Source organism: the organism of the source record quoted next, unplaced genomic scaffold (assembly GCF_019419815.1).
Source record: "Pyrus x bretschneideri cultivar Hongxiangsu unplaced genomic scaffold, Pyrus_bretschneideri_v1 Contig4, whole genome shotgun sequence".
Lineage (NCBI taxonomy): Eukaryota > Viridiplantae > Streptophyta > Magnoliopsida > Rosales > Rosaceae > Pyrus > Pyrus x bretschneideri.
This window is the reverse complement of record NW_025999723.1, coordinates 13,716,708-13,734,444: the sequence shown is the minus strand read 5'-3', so window position 1 is coordinate 13,734,444 and position 17,737 is coordinate 13,716,708. Positions and strand designations below refer to the sequence as shown.

The 17,737-nt window shown below is 36.4% G+C and overlaps 1 protein-coding gene across 1 annotated transcript; it reads right to left on the bottom strand.

Annotated features, from left to right (window-relative positions):
• Window positions 1–4,123: 4,123 nt before the first annotated feature.
• On the bottom strand, window positions 4,124–13,012 carry LOC103931110. The gene is made up of 14 exons (XM_009340520.3): window positions 12,181–13,012; window positions 11,878–11,964; window positions 11,569–11,678; window positions 10,283–10,333; window positions 9,924–10,095; window positions 8,810–9,127; window positions 8,500–8,703; window positions 7,199–7,684; window positions 6,861–7,070; window positions 6,453–6,641; window positions 5,415–5,578; window positions 5,157–5,309; window positions 4,977–5,055; window positions 4,124–4,886 (listed from the first exon to the last, which is right to left on the bottom strand). The coding sequence occupies exons 1-14, from the start codon at window positions 12,616–12,618 to the stop codon at window positions 4,440–4,442; spliced, it is 3,108 nt and encodes a 1,035-aa protein (XP_009338795.2). The 5' UTR covers window positions 12,619–13,012; the 3' UTR covers window positions 4,124–4,439.
• Window positions 13,013–17,737: the final 4,725 nt, after the last annotated feature.

Here is a 17,737-nt window from a genome sequence, read left to right as displayed (position 1 = left end):
CTATATCGGTTAGTGAGCTATCCCAAGTAATATATACCTCAGTTTACATGTATGGGATGCCTTATTGTGATATAGATGTGTATTGATCTTCTTGATAATATGAATGACATGTATGGTAACTATTATGACAATGGAAGCCTAGAATCCTATTAGAAGTATTCTGTAGAACTTGTATGCTTGTGTGACATGTTAGTTAGTGGTCATGAGAAATTGATAGTGCAAGCGATTACATTGTAAGTCATAGGGGTTGAGATAGGGGTAAGAAGGATGTGTGTTGGTCTAACTACATAATGTAACAGTGGTATATAGATGGTCCTGCTTGGTATATTCCGTGATAAGGGACCATATGTATTTTAAGGGTGATCATGTTTGGTATATCCACGATGGGTGATCACCGCTTGCACAATTAGACTATGGTTATGGTTTTACTTGGTTTATTGTGAGACCATACGCATTCAAGGAGTGATCATGCTTGGTATATCCGCGATGGGTGATCACCATCTAGAGCTATAAGATATAGTCCTGCTTGGTATATCTACGATGGGGGACTGTTAGGGGTGATCATGCTTGGTATATTCGCGGTGCATGATCATTGCCTACGTTATTAGACTATGCATATGGTTCTGCTTGATATATCCGTAATGAGGGACCATACGCATCCTAGGAGTGATCATGCTTGGTATATCCGTGATAGGTGATCATTACCTAGAGTTAGGATGTGGTCATGTTTGGTATATCCGTGATAGGGGACCATACGTATTTCAGGGGTGATCATGCTTGGTATATCAGCGATGGGTGAACATTGTATGCACGATTAAATTATGCCTATTGTTCTGCTTAGTATATCCGCAATGGGGGACCATACACATCCTAAGGGATGAGGGTTAGTTGTACTTGGTACATTTCGATGGGTGGTCATATTTTAGTTGGATTTCGTTGAGTGGTTCAGAATTCCTACTCTTGCTCATTCCCATAAGGTTAGTCCGACCCTAGATTCGAGTGAATAGGAATTGCTCACAGTAGACGTTGTGTTTATAAATTGGAATTATCATGTTATTACTTGGAATCCAGGTAGGGAATTATGCAGAATTCCTTTATTAAATTTCATGAATTGATATATGATCTTATTGATTGATTAACGTAGTTAAATGTTAATATCGTGCATCTTTGATTCTTGGGATTGATTAATTGGAGTGATTGTAGAATGATGTTGGATATGATTGTCATTACTATGATCAGATTCGTTGACCAATGTGGCTAGAGGATAATATTGTGCTTCGTTGGTTGTCTTTGAGATGTTGCATACTATAAATTGTGGCATTATGTTGAATCATAGTGATTTATAAGATTGATGAATTGGAAATCTTGATTGTCACGTGGGTCTGTTATGTAGCCCTGAATCTAGTAATTCATGCTTGTCAAGGCCCAATAATTGATGGAGGAATGCTATGCCTTCCTGTTAGAACGCACTGGGATAAATGTCTGAGTTTAGTGATTGCTGAACTACAAATGGCTTGATCCCTTCTTAGGGTACGTAGGTAGTGTAACACTAAGGTTAAATGCAGCCATGAAATAAAAGGAAATGAATGCGTGGTTAAATCATTGATTGTGTTTTGGTCTTGTCTTGGATGCGAGACATGATAGATAAATAGGAATGTGGTGACATCACGTGTAGATCTTAATCATATGTCGGGATCTGGGCACGACAGAGTCAACCTATTGTACATCTCATACGTCTTTGTAATGCTAAGTATTTTTCTTAAATATAATTAGTACATGCCTTGGTGAAATATATATATATATATATATATATATATATTTAGAAAAAAAAATTGAAGGAGAGGAAAAGAGTTTGGAGAGAACATGAGGGTGGGAGTGAGGATAGAGGGAAAGAGGTTTCATTTATTTATTGTTTTAATTTTTAAATTAGAGATGTTAAAATTATTTGTACGTGATGCTTACGCAAAAAGCTATAAAATTTTATTTTGTGAAATTACATTATTGCCATTAACTTTTTTGTTGTGATAAAAGACTAAATAATTTTTTCACTCTTTTTGTTAGTTGACAAAGAAGATTCTATTAATATTTAGTTTATATTATTTAAATTTTAAATAGTAAAAGGTAAAATTGAACAGTAACATGATCATATATAATTATATGATTTTTATTATTATTTTTAGACAGGGTTACATCTACCAGATTATCTACAATCCTATATATTCATCCCAATCATATACCCAATGATCAATATTGGGTGTGTTATATTGGGTTGGATTAGGTTGACTAGAATTCGGCTTGGGTTGGGTTAGGCATGGACGGCAAGTACAACATCAACCTCAATCCAAGCAACCTGATTTAACAAATGTTTGGGTTGAGGTCTAGTTGTGTCCGGACATGCTTTTATTTTCTTACTTTAAAGGTGCAATGGCGTTAAAAGATGGGTTAGGCATGAAACAATATGGACATTGTGGCAACTATTCAAAAATGGAGCATTTTTACATCACGTGTTATTTTTATGACAACATCAACCATTAAATCACAAGCATACGGTTGGGTTGTTTTGAATTTTGTGAGCGCTCAATTTTTGGTGACATGAGTAAGGCCCTGTTTGGTTTTTTTTTTTATTATTTTTTATTTTTTATTTTTTTATTTTTTTTTACCAAAAACTGATTCACTTTAAAGTTAAACAGTAAAAAAATGTTTGGTAAAAGTAAAATAGGATGCTTATTTTAAAACAATAACCTCCAGACAGCAGCTTTTAAAAGCAGCATATAGGTTGCTTTTAAAAGCTGCTTTAATAAAAAGCAGAGTTGAGCATGTAATACATATTTCAATTGTTGTAATACCTTCATTAATATTTTAAAAATGACATTATTTGCCTTCCACACACATTTTATTCCTTAGAGAATAAATGACCATTACGACCTACCACTACAAACACTAACATTACACTATCAACACCATTACCACCACTATTGTTGCCACCACCACAATCATAACCGTAACCGCCACCACTACTGCCACAACCATAACAGCCACTACCTCCTTTGGCACCATCATCATTGCCACTATCGCCACCACCACCACCACCACTGCCCCTAGCACCACTGTTACCTCTAGGCCCAAACCACCACACCCCATTATTAGCACGACAACCATACCTCCGCTATAACCACAACCGCCACAACTGCCACCACCGGCATTACCACCGCCCAGCACCATTATTATCTCTACACCACAACCACAATTGCCGCTACTAGCATTACCACCGCCCCTAGCATCATTGTTACCTCTACAACCCAACCACCACATCCCACTTTTAACACCACCACCACCATACCTTCACCATTACTGTTATCATCACCACCATCGCAACCACCACCACCACCACTACCATTACCAACATTGTCTCTGCCACTACTGCTGTCTCCCCACTCCTACTACCATGTCCATTTTGTCATTGTATACAATATATTACTTTTACATTAAAATTTACCAAACGCTTTTACACTGCTTTTCTTACTCACAACACTTTAAAAATACAGTTTACCAAACGCTCATCTGCTTTATTTTATAGTTGATTATTCTTAAAGCATATCTAAAGCAATTTTTTTTAAAAGCACAGCAATCCCAAAATGGCCCTAAGTTCTATTGAGCAACTTTTGTCCATTTTAGTTTTTGCATTTTTTTTTTCTTAAAAGGGGACCAGTTAGTGACTTCGCCACGGCAACCCCATTCTGAAACCGAGGCATTTCAGCCACCCCTGACCATCATTGTACGATTCATCAACGTCAGAAATCAAACCTAGAACATGCCATGTGAAATACAAGCCCAGAATTCGTCTCCAACAACTGGACCACCCCGTGGTGCTTTAGTATTGTCATTTTATATACTCGTTGCTTTTGTTACCAGCTTGTTGCTTTTGCTGTCTTGAAACAAAGAAATAATCGCAAGCGCACAAAATTACAAATGAAGTGTGAGACATAAGTAAGACATTTTTTTTTTTGGGGGAGGGGGGGGGGGGTGGTGTGGGTGGTGGTGGTTGGGGTTTTTAAGCAAGAATATAACAAAACGTGTGAAAATTTGAGGTAACATTCACCAGAACTGAAGTTTGCATCAGAAATAATAAAAAATTCAACTTCATAATAATCGTATTTACTGTTCTTGTTAAAAATGTACCAAGAACTAAAACAACGAGATTAGGGTAAGAAGTGCGAGTACAAACTATTATACATTTACCGCCACTCGTCAACACTAACGAGTAATGACGAGAAGACAGGGTGCAACTTTTTTCTACATACAAAACCTCACAACATACAGATTACAACTATGTGCACACCCTTCCTCAAAAAAATTAAAATTAGAGGGAAAGGAATAAAAAGAATAATCAAATTGAGCTACTACTTCCAAACTTCCTAATCCGTAAAAATCAAATTCGACTAGTAATTCCTCGCAACCATTGTTATGTTTGAACTATCTGTGGCTTCTGGCGGGGGCTTTACATACTTCCCTATTGCTTTCTGGTGAGTCCGCCTTTTTATTCTTTCTATTTTTTCCTTACTTTTCTGCTTCCTCCTTGCTTTTTGCTTATGCCGTAAATGTCTCTCTTTTTCATACATACCTTGCCAGAAGACCTCGCCTGTTAATGGCCACAACCATCGCCTTGTGGGGTGCTCAAGATCTGATTCCTCGGCCAAGTCCTCGTCCATGCTCTTTAGGGTGGAGTAGGAGAACCATTTGATGCACATATGACCTTTCCTGCTCTTAAACCTATGCTGTTCCTGCATCACACCAGTCTCATGGTGCACATATACCATCCGCCTCGCACTGTGGTACGCCCAAACATTTATGAGTAACTCAAGAAGTCGTGAATAGCAACGTTTGTCCTGCAATTTGCAGATGCACACGTGAGTAAAATAACCCCAAGCAAAAATTTTATCAGTCGAAGAAAAATGATAAAAGCGGAAGCAAATTACTTTTGACAAACTCAAGTAACAGCGGCCACTTGAATGGTGTTCATCATACATTTGTGCATCCATTGTATCCACAAACATTCTGCACACCCAACAGTTCATGTTAACATTTAAAGAATAGCTTTCACAGTAGATTGTATGGTAGAGCATTTATGTACATACACAAAGTGCAATATTTCTTACCTAGAAAACATTACAAACTCTAGGAAGGACTTTGTTGGCAAAGCCCAGCTATGCATGACAGACCACGTGTCCCCATCCACCGGCATGCGTGGTATAAATTCCAAATCGTACTTTACGCCATACATCCTTTTAAGAGCCTCAGAAAAAGCAAACCTTCAATTACCATGTGGAAAAATTAGGTCAAAAGATCCTCTTAACTCACAATTGAGAGAAAGGGAAGGTTCTGACAAGAATCAACTAAAGCATCACCAGTCTTACTTGCAATTTCCAGCATTTATACTATCACAGAATGACCAAAAATCTTGTTTCAGAGGATTTCGTGGATCATTATCCATGCGCGCCCAAAAGTAGAGTGCGTCTCCATGCCTTCGTGTTTGAATAGCTCCTAACAATGCATTTTCAGCTATTCCAGATAAAGAAACCTGTCCCAATTCCCATTCCCTATGTTAGATCCAAAGGATCCTATATATATATATATATATATATATATATATATATATATATATAACGCAGAAAGATGAAAAGAATTCATTGCCTTGTTTAGTCATTTTTCATTTAGAGACAGATCTCCAAGAATACCCCAACAGTGGATATACTAGGCACATGCTGCTTAATTTGAGTTATCAGAAGATCGAGAACGTTTATCATACAACTTCTTTGTCGCCCCTTTCTTCTTTGTGGATTTTATTTTAAAGTGACAGGACTCATGCAACATTTGTAAGTGAAAGTAACAACATTTAGCATTTGCATGACAAGATGATGCATACAATGTTGCAACACTTTTATTCCTTAAAAAAAAAAGAATGAGATTAAGAAAGGGTGGTGCTATCCACACCCATTTTTACCTCTCACACACTCCTCTCAATTTTCGGCCGTCGGATCAAATGAATTGAAGAAGATCAATAGACAAAAACTAACAAGGGTGTATGGGAAGTATAAATAGGTGTGTGAATGGCACTATCTTTAAGAAAACAGGTTTCAAATCTTGCTAGATGGCTAAGATACTGTTATCAAGTGATACCTCTTCTACCCTGAAAAGGCAAAAACAAAAAGGAATATGAAAGTAGAGCTTTTACTGGTTCCAAGGTCTGCTGACAGGCCCAATGAGGCCTTCCAACATGCCACGAATATAAACTGATATGGCTCACTATGCAACTTCCAACAAGATCAAGAGGTTAAGACAAAGATGCAGATATGGGTTTTTTCAGGTACTCGGAAGTTTGTTGAAATCATTTGTACAAAATGTAAGGCAAAATCAATACATAAACATGACAGAGAGAGAGAGAGATCCAATACCTTCCTTGCTGTTATTCTCCATGACTGAAACCCTATCCATGCATTCTTATGTATACGGTCAATTCGGTTTGCAATGGCAAAGAATGCTCCATACTCACCGAGTACGTCTCGATAATAAGGGTTATTAAGAAGTGGAAGACGAGAAGGTGCATCAACATCATCAGCCCTAGGTCTTCGACCTTTAGTGGACTACAAGAATTTAGTTTATGCAACAGTCAGAGAAAAAACTACAAGAATCCCTACTAAATTGACAGCGAAAAAACTGAAAAAAAAAGTGGCAACACAAATTGTGTAGTTTTTCAAATCAATGTGTTTCGGGCAGAACAATTGTATGGATGCACATGCATATAATGTTCACCTAAGTCTATAAAATGAATACAAGAAGACACAACAAATTGGAGAACTTACCAGCCCAAGTCCACGATAAAGAGATGTAATGTGTAAGAAAGGCCAGGTTCCCTCCCCAGCGTAAGGTTCATATATACACAACGGTTGGCCTGTCCTTTCAAGCTCCCCTTCATCCCTTTCATGCAAATCATTCCTGGAGCGATCAGTCCTTTTGGCATTTCGATACACTTCCTCCCATGTTCCATGGGATTGATCACTTCTATCCTTTAACTGCACAAAATTTTAAATTGTGGGTGTATATAACTGGACAAAGCTCCAATAGAAAAATAAAGGAGGCCCATGAATTGGTTCAATACATAAGGGAAAATAAATAATTTACTGCACACAACAGCCCTTACCATTTCTTCCTCTCTTCTTCTCTTGGTACTATCCATCTGAATGTATTTTTCTTCCTCCCATATACTATACATAAATGAATAATTGGTTGCAGTGGTGCCATTCAACCTCTCCTCTCGAGTACGGTTGTAATGCTCCTCAAAATCATCCAAAAATGCATGACTTCTCAAATTTCTATCTGAATATGTTGAATTTGATACCGCTTCAAATAAGTGCCATTGCCATTTTTCTTTCAATTTGGGAGGGATTTTTGCAACAGCCCTGGGTGGTGCAACTTCTGATGGGAGAATGAGAACATTTTCAAGAAGTGAAGCATATCCTTCGACAGTTTCAGACACCATCAAGCTTTTTCCAGTACCTCTCCCTATTGAGGCAATGTTGCGAGCTAGAGGTGATAACTTTCCTTTTGAAATAACTTGCACCAGGATTTGCGAAAGGACCCTGATATTTTCCTTTGGGAAAAGGTAGCCATTCACTTTATCATCAACCTGATTGTTAATGCCAATACAGTTAGTAGTCCTCTTCCAAAACAAAATTTTGCAACAATTAACAATCCAAAATTCAACAAGAAGGAATCATTATGTAGATTCACATCATGGTGATTGGGATACATAGTAAGCAATAAATATTACATGGCAACACGTTTTATGCCCTACATTTCAGTAAATCCGTCATTAGATTCTACATGCCCTAATTCAACAGTTCCAGATAAGCTTAGCCACTTAACACTAAGATATATGACAGTGTGGATTCTAATGTTAAAACTTCATACAATCTAACAAGACCTTTCCTCAAGGTCAGAGTCCATTGGTTGAAAGAATGCTCACTCAAAGGAGAGACTTTAACGATATAACAGGACTTTTGCCCTTGTTTAATTTTGTATGCCAGATAGGGGACAAATTTCTAAGACTTTAAGAACACCATGTCGAAGGGGACAATGTGTCCAAGAAAAAGAAAAAAATCAAGAGGATGTTTACCTAGTTGAGTGGAAAAAAGATAAATACAGATTAATGTATGATGAGCATAGAAATATTAACAATGAAAAGGATCTGTGTTGAACACCATCCCAAGCACTTGTTCCTGATTTAAGTTTCAGTTGAACTTAAACTCAAGGTTATGAATAAAATAACAGCCAAGCCTTATCCCACTTAAGTGGGGTCAGCTGTATGAATCCTAGAATGCCATTGTGCTCGGTTTTGCACCAAGTCTTCCATTATAATTTTTTTCATTAAGATATAAACTTTGATCATTTTCAAGACCTACGAGTCTGTAGAGTCAAGAAAAAAAGTATCAAGAAACATACATATTTCCTGATCATGGAGAGATCTGGGGCAACTATTGGTTTCTCAAGGCACATGGCTTTGATTAAAATGTCTGGAAATGATTGCTCTTCAAGGAAGGATCCATATATCACAACATCAGATATATTTAGAACGCTGTCTGCATCCATATCAACAGCTACATGCTTCACAATGCCACTCTGGTACTTCAAATTGTGGGCAATGGCCTAAGACCACATCAACCAATAAGAAGCATACATAACACATCGTCAAGCTTACAATAAAGAAATATATCCATCCCCACACAATTTGAAGCAGAGTTCAGTTACACACCTCAACAACCGAACTATAGTTACTTGTTGAGTCTCCACTCAAAACAATGATTTTGAGATGAGAATAAGAATTGTTAACCAACGAGGAATCCTCCAGAAGTGGTAATACAGCTTGTAGAACAATGGAATGCTCCAGCCACAAGCCCCTATACAAAAATTGGCTTCCCACAATTGTAACTACAACGTCTTCAGACTCAAAACCCATCTTGGTACGCAGATTATTTTTGTCTGAAGCCAATAAAGAATCTTCCTTGCATGCTTCAGCAGGAGAACCCGGAATAACAAAAAAGTTTCCAGCATCAAATACCGAGTAAATCATCTGTGTGAGTAAAGAAACCAATCAAACTTCTGGAAATTAGGACAATTTTAAAACCAATGATAGCATGGGTTTTAAGTGACTCATAATTGTCTAACACTATCACATCTACTATTTTTAAATGATTGGTTTTATTGGATGATGGTTACCACTCAACGTTCAGTGCTTGTTTAATGGTACTGATTCCCTTACTGATAAGACATCTGACCTCAATACAGTGAATGTTATATGGAGTCTAGCTTCACTTATTTTAGTAAATTGTTCACTTCCCTTGATATTATGCAAAATGATAAGACATATCCCAAGTCTAGGAGGAATACACTCCACCCCTTTTTACTACAAGTCTGTTAACAGCAGTCTTTGGTAGATGATTTGTAACATTTCAAAACCTTGAGGGTGCGGAACGTGATTCCTTCTTTTCCTTTTCCCCTACAGTAATTTGAAGAGCTATGGCCTTGGCAGTTCAAGTCCAAAATATGGCAATATAATGGCAAGCAACTACCAAACGGAGGACCATGAAGGAGACCAAATGGACACAGTAAATCACCCATTTAATGCGTATGATTTCGTGATAGAATGAAATGCAACAAGTTAACCAGTGCTATAAAGTTCTGGTAAATTATAGCCTATGGGTTGAGCCCAAAAAATGGCCATAAGGGCGAGCAATGACCACTCAGTTGTCCTAGAAGAACCATGGAGGAGTATAGACACAACCTTTTCATGTGTATGATCTTGTGATAGAATGATAATCAACAATATAACAAGTGTTATAAAATCACACTGGTCAGATAAATCTTACCGGTAGAAAATGATTTGGGAAGACAACAACTGTAGATCGGTTGAAGAGTCCTTTCCAATCATTTAAAAGTTCAGTCTGCCTATTTGAAGAGTACTTTCTTGATCGAGCAGCAAGTGCTTGTTCATGTATAGTCCATATTATAGGTAAAGACTTGAAAGGCTCCTGCAAAAAACTGTGACAGGTAAAACCATTCACGTTGTTTGATAGAGAAGTTTCTGAAGGGAAGAACACCAAAGCAACAACTACATTTAAGTACACAAAAGCAAATGGCAGTCTCAAAAGAAAGCAACATGTTCAAGTGACATTGATAATTAGGAAGTCAATCATAAATTTTAAAGTAACTAAATGACATATCTTACCAAGAAAAGATGCCCTTTGCTTCAAGAGAGTTCACAAGTATGCCGTTATAACTGCAAGATACATATGTTTTGATCAGATTCAACCATCACTAGATCCCATTAACTGAACCATGGCCAGTAACGTCGGCTTATTAAACAATAAGTAAACAAAATCAACCAAAGTGGATGTAACATCCACAGTCACAAGTAACATAATTTCCCAGGAAATTAAACTGATGTTAGATATCCTCACAACGGGAAACTAGTAACTCGTTCAAACAAAATAGAATCATGGTGTGAGAGCATCTCCAACGGTGCTAGCTTCTTTTTTTCCCCTATTTTAGCTAGTCATTCACTTCAATGCTAATTTAGCTAGTCAGTCAAGTCCGATAGTATTTTAGCGTTGAATATTTAAGTGTTATTTCATAAAAATTAAAAATCATTTTAATAGACAAATATCCAGATGTGGAAGACCCAGTAGAAGTCTAGAAGCAGCGAACCATCTTCTTTGGTCAAACTCTCTCTGGTCCATCCTCAACTTCTCCGCCCTCTCTCATTTCCTTTCCCTTCTCCAGCTTTCAATTGATTTCGCTTCAAAGGATCTATATCCAAACATTAATCATCCTTTTGTATTAATTTCCAAGTATGATGGTTACCAAATCCATTTCCAGATCGGATTGTACCAAAACCATCGTCCTCCACAGTCCATGCCATCAACGACTGAATATTCGTGTAGTCCTTGAGTTTCATACACTTCTCGTCGTTGCACAGAAAATAGCTGGTGTGCGAGCGTACAATGAAATAACATTAAAAATTTTAAATAAGTTTAGCTAGCCTTGAATTTCTCTCTCCTCCTTGCTAGATCTAGTGAGCAACTGTTCAAAAAACTAAATTTTCTGCTAAGATAGCTAGCCTGTTGGACTTCATTTTTTTCTTAGTTTTGCTACATTTTCTGCCAAAGTAGCTAAAAAGCTTCATTTAGCTAGCACCGCTGGAGATGCTCTGAACATGGGCTTTGGTCCCAATGTAGCATATAAATACTAAAAACTAAATCAGCTTCAGAAGAAAATAGGATTAAGGATGTTGCATACAAACGATAAGAAAAGAAAAATATAATACGAGTATTATACGAACATAAAAGGTTTATGTAAAGAACTCATGCTCATATTTCTCTAATGCTCCAAATGAGGTCAAACAAACAAAACATATGTGCTAGTCGAAGTGAGAAGATATTCTACATTGTTGCATTGAAACGAAATTGTAATAAGTCCACAATATGTCAGTCTACATTAAGCATGAAGACATACTTTAGCCAGTCTACATTAAGCTCTGGCTGGTCACTGGTTTGGATAATGGTGACCGGAACTCCTAGACCTCTCCAAATGTCATGCACAGGACCATCTTCAATTGAATAAACCTGCGGCAGTATAAACAACATGACACAAAAAACCATCAAATACAAAAGCATTAAACTGCCATATAATCTTCAATAAACACAGAATTTATTGTAGATACTTATAGTGCAAAGACTACTCGTAATCCATGGGACATGCATGTCCCTGGTGACAAACTAAATTCGGAGTGAAATCTTTCAAAAAGCATCCATGTCAAATTACCGAAAGTGTGTATCCAATCTCCTGCAATGCAGCTGCAACAGTCACCATCAGTAACTGTTGTGAATCAACCGTCAGATCGGCAAAAACCTTCAGGTAAAAGAACGAAAGCAGAAGGCCAACAAACGAAAACAAATCAGTAAATAAACAGAGTAAGCAAGCACAACGTCATAGGAAATCCAATATGTCAAAACATCCCAGCATGCAATACATTCCAAGTACAAGAAGCCAACTCAAAACACTAATCCAAAACAAAACACAACATCTGGAAATCATTGAAAGTTGTCGAAAAAATCGAATACTTACGAGTGCAAGCTGAGGTTTTCTGTACCCAAAACGTTGCTGCCGTGTCCGGTTGAAAGCAGGAGAGAGATTAACCTCTCTAGCTTCCTTCTGAAATTTCTCCAAAAGCTTTAAAGGCTCAAATCTAATGTCTTCCCCAAAATCTAACAACCCCAACTCCTTCAAGAACCTCAAATTCTCCGACCTCAATCCCACATTCTTCATCAAATCCCCTGACTTTTCGTCTTCAACCACCGAACCAGGCAAGTACATTTGGAACAGCACCACAAAGAACAGAAACACAGCCACAGTGCAAATCCATTGGAGGTAATCCAGCCTCTTCAGGAGCAGAAACCTTGAAAACTTCGATCTGGGTCTCTGCAAAAATGGGCTTCTGCCGTTCGATGAAGACCGCAGAAGTGGGTCCCTCTTCAATGGGACCCCACTTTCCAACGAAGCCATTTCAGCTAGCTTCTCCTTCCCATGGATTCACACTGAAAAAGCTTCAATCTTTACACGATCACATAAAAAATCAGAGCTTATTTCTTCAACCAGGTCTTTATGCCAATTAAAGAACCCACAGAGCTTTTTCTGGAGATCGAAAAACCCAGAAAGTTTTCTCAGTCGTTTACAGATAGGTATCGATGTCTATCGGGGTTTCAGATAAGCGTTGTTTATCAAAGGAATCTTGTGAAGTAAGTACAAAAGAGATGCCAGAGATTATTGCATATAGGCTGAAGAAGCAGTGAAGGTGAGAAATTCGTGTTTGATATTACGTGGACTTTGAAAAGTGAATTTTTTTTTCAGATTTGTCGACGAAATATTTGGGGGAGAAAAATACGCTGTTTTATTGCTGTCCTTGCCACCGAGTGAACTATAATTCGGGCCAAAATATGATTTAGGTGATTCTTTGTCTGTGCGTTCCCGTCTTTTTTTTTTTTTTTTTTTTTTTTTTTAAGGAACTTTAATTTTGATATTGTTCATTTTAACGAAATTCATATTTTTACACTAAAAAGTTAATTCTTGTACTATTTGATAGGAGCATATTTAGGCAACTTAGTTGGCTTGTTCTTGTGCATTTACGTTGTTATTTCTTAGTTCTTTAAGTCTTTTAAGTTATTTTCGTATGTTTTCAGGTTCTAAGGGCTAAATGAGCAAAGAAGTGCATTTTGGAGCCTTTTGGAGCACTTTTGGGCTAAGGATATAGCTTATGCTTGGAGCCAAAGTGTTGGACAAAATTGAAGGCCTTGTATGCACTTTAGGACATAAAACAAAGGGCCTAGCCCATTCTAACACCAAAGTCGTGCACTTCCCCCTCCATTCTCACCAATTCCAGCCATCTTCCCACCATTCCCCACTCCATTCCAACATTATTCCATCTCAGCCACATTCTCTCCCTTTGAGCCGTACCCACCAATCACATGCACTCATCATCATTCAACCTAGTTGTCACTCACATGCTTTTCCATTTCATTATTCATTCACTTTTCATTCATTCTATTCAGCCACAAAAGCATCTCAGCCACAAATTAAACCCATGCATTCACCATCATTTTCCAGCACATCCAAACCCCTTTGCCGTGCATTTCATACCCTTTCCAGCATTCCACACCTCCATTGCAGCCACCAAACAACCTAGCTGTCACCCACATGCTCTCCCATCATCATTCCCTCTTTAATCCATTCACCCACATGCTTTCCCATTTCATTATTCAGCCACATCCATGCACTCTTCATGATGGCAGCCACATTCTCTCCCTAGCTGTCATATTCCCTCTTTAAATCATTCAGCCACCTATAAATAAACATCCATTGCAGCCACAAAATCCATTCATACACACTTCACACCATCTCCCAAAGAAAGCCGTGCATCACACATCCACACCAACAACATCCATTGACGTGCATAACCCTCTAGCTTTCCAGCATTTTCTCCTCCATTGCAGCCACTCCAACCACTCCCCATCCCTCCAAAACACTACCCTACCATCACACATCCATTCCTCCATACAAATACCACCCCAAAACCTTTCCTTAGACCTTGTGCCACAACAAAGAGGACGAGAAGAGGGCCTAAACGTTCATACAATTCAAGTTTGAGTTGTTGGAATTTTTAGGTGTTTTATCTCCTTGATTTCAATGGTTAATTTACTTATCTTTGTCTTGTACGTATGAGGAACTAAAGCCCCCATTAGCTAGGGGGTGATTCGAAACCATGTTTATGCTTGCAATATGAATTGATTACCTTTGGTTGGAATTTCATGAGTTGTAGATTCAATTTGTTTAACTGTTTGATTGATAACTTATTTATGTATGTTTATTGAGAGTGCACGCTTAATTTTCATGCATGAATATGACGCTAGAATATAAGTGAGTTTCACCTAATAGTTATGAACTTATATTCACAATTAGTGGATGTTGCTTATAAACAATCGCGTTAAATGAATTCTTGGCACTAGTTTCATGCTCATCATAGTAACGAATGCCTCGTCAACACTTATAGTTTTCATTGTGCTTAATGATCTTTGATTGTATCTTTATTGTGCTTTTCACGTAAAGGACTTTTGGAGAATGTTGTGAATTGCGTTGCGCTAACCCATCCAATTCATTAACTTAAGAAAAACTTGACGGTTAATTTAAGCGGACCTAATTAACCCGGGGTGTTGAGTTTCATAATTCATCGAAAGACCAACTGAAAATCATCTTGTATGTAAGTGTAACATGTGTGGAGAAGAACCTTCTAGCTAGCATTCATCCATATTTTCATCACATTCATATTTACATTCTGCCCTTAATTGCAATCTGTGCATTCTAGTTTAATTTCGTCAAAACCTCAATCTCCCCCCATATTTTGTTTAGTCTTAGTCATTACAATCTATCTTATTTTGTGTTTTTAAGTATTTGGAGTCTTGTGGACTTGTTTTGAGTTTTTTGTTAAGTAAGTTAAGTGTTTAAAAGGTTAGTTTTATTTAATTGAGTCAGTTTAAAGTGTTTAGCACCCCTAGTTAATCCCCGGTTAGAACGATCCCTACTTACATCATTACTACAATTGTCACAAATAGGGTTTAATTTGTGTGTCACATTCGTAACGCATAACTATTTACTTTACCTTTTATTCTATTCTTATTGTTAAAATTTAAAGTTTTCAAACCATTTTCATTAATTTTTTTTTTCTATGTCGAAAATTACAAAATATCCCCAAGTTTTCTAAGATGTATCCTGAGTATTTTCTAATGGTTTCAAATTGATTAAGAATAAAATATATGATTCCAATTTTATAACAAAGATAGAATTTTAGTATCGCAAATTTGGTTCAAAATCTGATTTAGTATAAAGAGAATTAATTTGTACACGGTACGATTATTGTTCTTGCCGAGTGATTTATAATTATACGTCAATTTAATATAAAGAATAGCATTTTTTGTAATACATATTTTTTTTTTTTAACAAACGATAATATATGTACTAAAAAGGTGAGAAAATATGCTAAGCTTTACAATGAGCTTGATATAATAATGTGGTTCAACTTTACCTTTGGTGAAAATCGAACATAAGACCTCTCACTTACGAAATATCACTAGACCGTAGTACTAAGGACTAGTTTGGTAATGTTATACTTAAAAAAATAAATAAAAATAAAAATTATTTCTACTGTGTTGTCATGCTAGTTTGTAGTGCATATTTACAGGAGTATATAAATTCACGAGTCAATTTAAAATATATGATTACTATTTAATATAAAAGATAGCATTTTGGTACTACAAATTTGGGCCAAAATCTAATTTAATATAAAGAGATTTAATTAGTCCACATCAAGATTATTTTCTTTGCAGGGTGATTTATAAATTCACAAATCAATTTAATATAAGGGATTAATTAGTTAACCACACGATTATTGTCCTTGCTAAGTGATCTATAAATTAACGAATCAAATTAACATAAAGGATTAATTAGTACATTACATGATTTTTGTCCTTGCTGAGGGTCAAAATCTAATTTAATATAGAGATATTTAGTTAGTACACTACACAACTATTGTCCTTGTCGAGTGATGTATAAATTCACTGAGTCAATTCAATAAAAAGATTCGAACTTAGTAGCTAACCTAATATCTAATTTAACAAAATATATCGTTGAATAATAATTTAATAAAGGATAGCATTTCAGTATTGCATATTTACAAGTCTATAAATTCACCAATCAATTTAATATAAAAGATAGCATTTGAGGTTATCATTTTTTTTTTTTTGGTTATTGTACACAATGGTTTCTGAGATTTGCATGATCAATAAAAATGGTCCATGAGATTGAAGATCAATAAAAATAGTCCCTGAGATTGTCCACCATCCATGATTTTGGTCCTTCCGTTAAAAACGATTTTGGGCAATTTTCAAATCTTTGTAACTCAATCGTTTCTTAACCAAATTCAATCCATAATATATCAAAATGAAGATAGGAAAGTGTAGAATAAGATTATACCTATTTGGAAGCCCAATGGTTGCCAGATATGGCCGGAAAATAGCCTGAAAGGTGACTGGTCCGCAGAAAAACTAGAAAACTTGTCGGAAACTGGGTAAACTTTAAACATTCATAACTTCTTCAATACTCAACCAAATCGAGTGATTCGAAAATGAAAATAATACTTCTTGACGAGACTAAGAGAATGGTACATTTTTTGAAGGCTAACTTGTCGTGGTTTGGCCGGAAAACTACTCGAAAGTGGCTTAAGAAATATACCATTCTCTTCGTCTCGTCGAGAAGTGTGATTTTCATTTTTGAATCACTCAATTTCGTTGAGTATTGAAGAAGTTATGAACGTTTAAAGTTTACCCAGTTTCTGTCGAGTTTGGTTAAGAATTGAGTATTGAAAAAGTTATGAACGTTTAAAGTTTACTCAGTTTCTAGCAAATTTGGTTAAGAATCGATTGAGTTACGATGCCTTGAAAATTGTCCAAAGAGTTTTTTAACAAAATGACCAAAATCATGGATGATTGACAATCTCAATGACCATTTCTATTGATCATGCAAATCTCAAATATCATTTTGTATAATAACCCTTTTTTTTAAAAAAAAAAATTATTATTATTATGGAGAGGGGAAATGTTCGAAACTATTACTATAATTTCAGGAATGGGAGTTCAAACCCAGGACGCCTAAGTGGAGACCCAACACCGTATCTCTTATAAGTGGAATTATTTTCACGTTTGAGTTTTTTTTATTTATTTAATTCTAACTCGCATTCCGGATTCCAGTCTTCTACCTACCCGAAGTCTGGGGCATGACACACATGCATTTGAGGTTATCATTATGTTTGTCCTTGCCGAGTGATCTATTAACACGAATCAATCTAATATAAAGGATTAATTAGTACATACTTATTGTCTTTACAAAGTGATCTATAAATTCGGGCCCAAATTTAATTTAATATAAAGAGATTTAATTAGTACACGACACGTTATTGTCCTTGTCAAGTGATTTATAAATTCACGAGTCAATTTAATATAAAGGATAGCATTTTAGTACTGCAAATTTGGACCAAAATTTGATTTAATATAAAGAGATTAAATTAGTACGTGATACG